This window comes from Nicotiana tabacum, chromosome 15 (genome assembly GCF_000715075.1).
Source record: "Nicotiana tabacum cultivar K326 chromosome 15, ASM71507v2, whole genome shotgun sequence".
Taxonomy (NCBI): domain Eukaryota; kingdom Viridiplantae; phylum Streptophyta; class Magnoliopsida; order Solanales; family Solanaceae; genus Nicotiana; species Nicotiana tabacum.
Genome location: NC_134094.1, coordinates 53,435,611 through 53,442,712, shown reverse-complemented (window position 1 = coordinate 53,442,712; position 7,102 = coordinate 53,435,611). Strand labels below are relative to the sequence as shown.

The 7,102-nt window shown below is 39.1% G+C and overlaps 1 protein-coding gene across 1 annotated transcript; it reads right to left on the bottom strand.

Moving 5' to 3' along the window:
* Positions 1–818: 818 nt before the first annotated feature.
* Positions 819–3,700, bottom strand: LOC142169626 (uncharacterized). Its single transcript, XM_075231515.1, has 2 exons — positions 3,390–3,700; positions 819–906 (listed from the first exon to the last, which is right to left on the bottom strand). The coding sequence occupies exons 1-2, from the start codon at positions 3,698–3,700 to the stop codon at positions 819–821; spliced, it is 399 nt and encodes a 132-aa protein (XP_075087616.1).
* Between the last annotated feature and the right edge of the window lie 3,402 nt (positions 3,701–7,102).

Sequence of the window (7,102 nt, the reverse complement as noted above, 5' to 3'; positions counted from 1 at the left end):
CACCGGAGTCTCTAGCATCTGTTTAAACAGAAAGATCTCGATTGAGGAAACAGAGATGGTTGGAGCTGTTGAAGGACTATGATATCACCATTCTTTATCATTCGGGGAAGGTCGATGTAATAGCTGATGCCTTGCATTGAAAGTAAAACAACATGGGGAGTTTGGCATTCGTTCCAATTGTAGTGACACTGGCTATGGATGTTCAGGCTTTGGCCAGCAGGTTCGTGAGGTTGGATCTTTCAGAGTCCAGTAGGGTACTTTTTTGTATTATGTCGCAGTCGTCTTTGTTTGAGCGCATTAAGGTGTGCTAGTATGATGATCTCAACTTGCTTGTTCTTAAGGACACGACACAACGAGGTGGTGCCAAGGAGGTGACTATTGGTGATGATGGGGTATTGAGGCTTCAGGGTCAGATCTGTGTTCCTAAGGTAGATGGTTTGAGGGAGTTGATCTTGAAGAGGCTCAGAGTTTGCGATATTCTATACACCCAGGTGCTACAAAAATGTATCGTGATTTTAAGCAAATTTATTGGTGGAGAAGGATGAAGAAGGACATCGTGGAGCATGTTGCATGGTGTTTGAATTGTCACCAGTTCAAGTATGAGCATTAGAGACCGGGTGATTTGCTTCAAAGGTTAGATATACCGAAGTGGAAGTGGGAGCGTATTGTTGCACCCTAGTTTACACGAGTTAAAATAAAATACAACTTATGTTACTCTACAAGGTTAATTGGAGTTTAGAGTCACCACCTAGTAGTTAAGATACACTAGGACACCTATAAACACTACGTAATGTACACTTTGATTAGGGTCTGTGAAACTATTGAGATTCTGGGTAAGAGTTTAAACTATCTCGAGGGGAAGGTGTTAGGCATCCATCAAGATCCACAAAATGTAGTTCCAGTAGACTTGATAAAATAAACAAGGGATTAAGTAAAGAATGATTAATTTGATACATTCAAAGAATAATAAAAGCAATTCGAATGAAGAGTGATTGAATGTGAGTGCCACAAATAATAGAGTACATACAAAAGGTTATGAAAAAAGTATATAAAAAATATTTTTTTTTTGATGACTTGGTAAAAGATAAAGAAAATATATAGTAAAGTAAAGTATTTGTAAATTAACTGAGTGAATTCTAATTTAAAGAATATACGTGAAAGAATTTGATTTATGTCCAAAGGTAAACTATTTTGTGTGACAGGCTAAATGCAAGAGGAGAAAAACGTACTCCGATATTATTAGCCAAAAAGTAAGAAAAGAATTATCTTTGAATAGTTTTTATGTAATGAATAAGATAAGAAGAGAGTTGATCTAATATTTAAAAGAAAATTAAAAAAATAAATTAAATAAATGACAATTAATTATGCAAGCGAATAATAAAAATATTTATATTTATGTGCATACAACAACAACAACAACACACCCAGTCTTATCTCACACTGTGGGGTCTGGGGAGGGTAGTATGTACGCAGACCTTACCCCTACCTTGTGAGGATAGAGATGCTATTTCCAATAGACTCTCGGCTCAGGAAAGCATAAGCACCATATTAATGAAAATATAGATAAGAAAGGACAATACCAAAAAGCCATATAAAAGCAGAATAAAAACAACAAGGTACTAAGGTAATCAATAATGAAAGAAAACAACGGTTAGTCATAAAAACCTACTGCCCACAGAAAGCGAGATTGCGTGCCAATACTACTATTATGAACACTCTAGACTACCTATCAAGGGTCATGTCCTCGGTCAGCTGAAGTTGCGGCATGTCTTGCCTAATCACCTATGCCCGCCTCTTCTTTGGCCTACCTCTACCTCTCCATAGGCCCTCCAATGTCAACCTCTCACACCTCTTCACCGGGGCATCTGTGCTCCTCCTCCTCACATGACCAAACCACCTAAGCCGCGCTTCCCGCATCTTGTCCTCAATAGGGGCCACACCCACCTTGTCGCGAATAACCTCATTTCTGATCCTATCTAACCTGGTGTGCCCACACATCCATCTCAACATGCTCATTTTTGCTACCTTCATCTTCTGGACATGATCGATCTTGACTGGCTAACACTCAGCCCCATACAACATCGTTGCTCTGACCACCACTCTGTAGAACTTACCCTTAAGTTTTGGTGGCACCTTCTTGTAATATAAAACACTAGAAGCGAGTCTCCATTTCATCCAGCCCGCCCCAATACGATGTGTGACATCTTTATCAATCTCCCCATCCCCTTCAATAATAGATCCAAGGTACTTAAAACTCCCTCTCCAAGGGATGACCTGCGAGTCTAGCCTCACCTCCCACGTCCAACCTCACCTCCCCTTCCCCTCCTTGAGCCTCGCCACTGAACTTACACTCCAAGTATTCTGTCTTGGTCCTGCTCAACGTAAAACCTTTAGATTCCAGGGTCTGCCTCCATATCTCTAATTGTATGTTCACACTATCTCGCGTCTCATCAATCAATACAATATCATCTAAAAATAGCATGGACCACGACACCTCCCATTGGATGTGGCACGTCAGTTCATCCATCACCAGAGCAAACAAAAAAGGGCTGAGTGCCTACCCCTGATGCAACCCCATCATAACCAGAAAATGGTCTGAATCCCCACCCATCGTCCTGACTCAGGTCTTTACTCCATCATATATGTCCTTAATCAATCTAACGTAGGCAACAGGTACACCTCTAGCCTCCAAACATCTCCAAAAAACCTCCCTCAAAACTTTATCGTATGCCTTTTCTATGTCGATGAACACCATATGCAAGTCCTTCTTTCTCTTCCTATACTGCTCCATCAATCTCCTAACAAGGTGGATGGCTTCTGTAGTCAAGCGCCCCGGGATGAACCCAAACTGGTTCTCGAAATTAGACACCCTCTTTCTCACCCTTAGCTCTATCACTCTCTCCCAGACTTTCATAGTATGGCTAAGCAGCTTGATATCCCGATAGTTATTGCAATTTTGGATATCACCCTTGTTCTTGTATACAGGAACCATCGTGCTCCGCCTCCACTCTTTGGGCATCTTCTTCGTTCTAAAAATGACATTAAATAACCTAGTGAGCCACTCCAAGCCTTCCTTGCCTGCACTCTTCCAAAATTACACCGGGATTTCATCCAGACCGGTCGGTTTGCCCCTACTCATCTTACGCATAGCCCCCTCAACTTCATCAACTCTAATCTTCCTACAATTCCCAAAGTCACAATGACTCCCAGAGAGTTTCAAATCATCTAGAACAATGCTCCTATCCCCCTCCTCGTTCAAGAGACTATGGAAGTAGGTCTGCCATCTCCGACGGATAAGCCCCTCATCTAACAAAACTCTACCTTCTTCGTCCTTGATGCACTTCACTTGGTCCAAGTCACGCGCCTTTCTTTTTCGCGCCTTAGCTAACCTGAACAACCTCGTATCCCCACCTCGGCCCTCGAGTTTCTCATACAAATGACTAAAAGATGCAGTCTTGGCCGCCGTAATTGCTAGCTTTGCCTCTTTCTTAGCCAACTTATAATGCTCCATATTCGCCCTATTCTCCTCCTCATATACACTTTCCACTAGCTTCAGATACGCTGCTTTCTTGGTTTCCACTTTTCCTTGCACCTCTCCATTCCACCACCAGTCTCCCTTGTGACCACCAGAGTAACCCTTTGAGACCCCTAGTACCTTACTCGCGGCTTCCCTAATGCACTGCGCGGTCGTGGTCCACATAGCGCTTGCGTCCCCACTACTCCTCTAAGCCCCCATAGTCACCAGCTTGATCCCCAACTCCTGCGCTTTAGCTTCCTTCAACGCTCCCCATTTGATCCTATATTGGCTATACATCGCCCTCTTCCTCCTCTTACTACATATACTTATGTGCATATGTAGTAAAAAGTAAATGAATAAAATGTATGAAATAACTTCAATTTTAAAATCGGTGCACAAGATATGGATAATACAATTTGGTATTTTAAAAGAATAGGTTAAGTAAGAAGTGAATAATGTGTGTATTTTTCTAAAGTACAAAATTTAATAAAGGATAATAAATGATAAACAAGACAAGGTTAAAGGATGTGGCATGAAACACAGCATGCCCAGTTAAAAGGGACGTTAGTACAAATAAAGCACCGAGTATGTAAGGCATGAAAGCAATATATAAAAGACATAAAAGAAACATGGAGTAAAGAACTCAACCTGTAAGTCTGAGAGCTCTGTGAATCATGAAATGTTTATAATGTCATGCATATGTGTATAAATGTCATATCATGCATAGGTATATGCGTACATAACATCATCAAGCCTCTGAGGGCATCCCATCATATCATCTCGGCCTCTGTGGGAAAAATCATCAATGTATGCCAGCTGATCAGGTGGTGGTGCGTATATAATGTTGTAACCTTTCCCCATACCCCATATACATATAATATATGTGTATATAATGTCATTTGGTCATAGGTCAATGTACATGTATAAATGAATGCAATGCATAAGATGTAAGTCAATAAGACCTCTCGGGATGTCATAAGATCAATATGCCTTCGGTTAATATCATAAATAAAGTTTATCAACTTGCGTATTTTCTGAGACCCATGAACAGACGATATGATAATAGGACATATGGGGAATCAAGAACATAGGCAACCCTAGTACTTCTAAGAATAGAGTCATTTGTGAAAGTTGCATGTTTGCTCGTTTCGTTGTATCATATGGATCATGCCTAAAGGAAAGTAGGGATAACCTTAACATACCTTAACTCTGTTGATTCCTTAATACCTTCCAAGCAATTCTTCAAACGACTCAACTCAATCTACCATAGCATAAGGAGATTCAAAATCAATGCTGAGTAAAGGCTAAGTCCGCAACTTAAACTAGTAGCTCATTTATGTAAATTTGGGCAGCATCTCCCCTGTAACAAGGGCCTCCTCCAATACCATATACCAACAACAACAACCAGAGCAATACAATAAGAACAACATCAACAATAGGTACAAAATATTTCATTAACAAGTCATCTACATATCACGACGAGCGACAAGCTCGGATTGAATCCCTTTAGCGCCCTTTAACCCCCTTATCATTTATTGTTGAACTTAGTAATATATCCAGTATAATAACCAAAACCTTTTAAAGGATTTTCAACCTTGTATTCAATTTCAAAGTTTCCCGAAATAGCCTAACATAAGATAATATCACAGTGGACAACTTCCAAGTGTTTTATATCCATTTCTTTTCTAGTTACCAGTTTCCTCAAAAAGATTGACATGTAAACCAACATAATCATACTAACAATATCATAGCCAAATTATTTTCCATAATTTCCAGCCACTTAAAGTCCATAAGAGCAACTTTCAAATCAATCCATCAAGAACAACAACATCTCAAGCTAATCCAAGTATTATCTTGTAGTTTATCATCCTAACAACTTAACCAACATACAAGAAAGCTTAAGCAAATTTAGTAGATTGTTATGCTCACCTTAGCCAGTAGCAACAACTTGACATTTCAGCCAACCACAGCCCACAATGTTTCTCAATGACAACACAACCTCATAAAGGTGTTGTTCTTCAGTAGAACTAACTTTTGATGTTGAAATATGGTGTAATCACTTTGGAATCACTTCAAACCTTTATGGTATCTGTTTAGGAGGGTTAGGAGGAGTGTAGGGACGAGTTTGGTTTGAAAAAAGAGAAATAAAGGTCGTCCAAATCGTTTTTAAAGTGAATGAGGTCGACCACCGCCTAAGTGGGCCCCATTAGGAGCTGCTTGCGCAGTCTCTCAAAAAGTCAAATATCTCTCTACTCCGATATCGTATCGATGAACGTTTTAAGGCGTTAGAAACTAGACTCGTAGATCTTTAAGTTGATATGTGGATAATCCTATAATTCCAAGTATATTAGGAGACAAGTTCTGATACATTTGATATAGTTTTCAGCACATTATGAATGTAACTTGTGATGACCTTTGCCAACTTTTGTTGCACAACTCGCTTGACTTCAAAACGTAATACACGATTATCATACGAATAAAATAACTCATAAAAAAAGCTTCTTATTATGTTAAGCACCCTAGTATCACCCAAAAAGTACATGTTATAACGTTCCCAACTTGTAGACATTCGACGAAACTTATTTTCTTCAATTTGTTTAGCTTCTAAGCCTTTCAATCCTCTTGGTACTTGTTATCCATGATCTTATAGATTTGTAACCTCCAAGGTAATATGATTAACTTACTTTATTTACTTTGAAAGACAATCTCATTTATGAGATTACATCAATTGACTTACGGCGTACTCTCACGTACGAAAACATGGGGTGTAACATCATTCTGCCCTTTGGAACATTCTTCCTCGAATATTGACTGATGCGCTTATCAGTCTCATAACATATAGCTATTATGAATAATTTAATATTCTCCTTTCCATCTAGGAAACTATTTTATGAATAAATCCAAAGGCTAGGGCATTCCCTTCTTTAGGCCTCTTTCTCACACCACGACTTGTGATCAGAATGCTTTCAATCTCGTAACTGTTGCTACCTTCTATTACATAGTCTGTACGACTTTTTCCTTATATGTGCGCCTATGCGACTCTTCTCTATTTTTCCTCCAGCCTTTATCCTATCTCATGGCCTCACTTTGTGAACATATATAGAATTATAACAAGCTGTCCCTCCGGGCATCTATAGATGTACTGATGTTCTTCCCTCAGTACTTTGTCAAACTTACGACCATTGCTATATCTTATTTAAAAGCCTCAGTTATCTATGCTTAAAGCTTTACTACATCTAGGTAGGTCATACTATGCCATAACTCTTACTTCAGTTTATTATTATCGGGGTCTGCTACCCAACTCTAGGTTACTCTCTCGCTGCTTATCCTATATGTATAAATCTAAGTCCTTTAATGCTTCCTCATTACTATTAATCTTAATAATGACGGCCTAATCTCATCTCATACTTTGTAACTTTTATCCATCTATTGTTGATTCACCTTAATGTTGATATATAATCTACCACTTATAATTTGAAACATCTTACATAATATAATGTCACTCGGTCTCACGTCTCATTGGGGAACATCTGAAGTTATTTGCCTGATCCACCTAGGGACGATACTATACATTAATAACTGTAT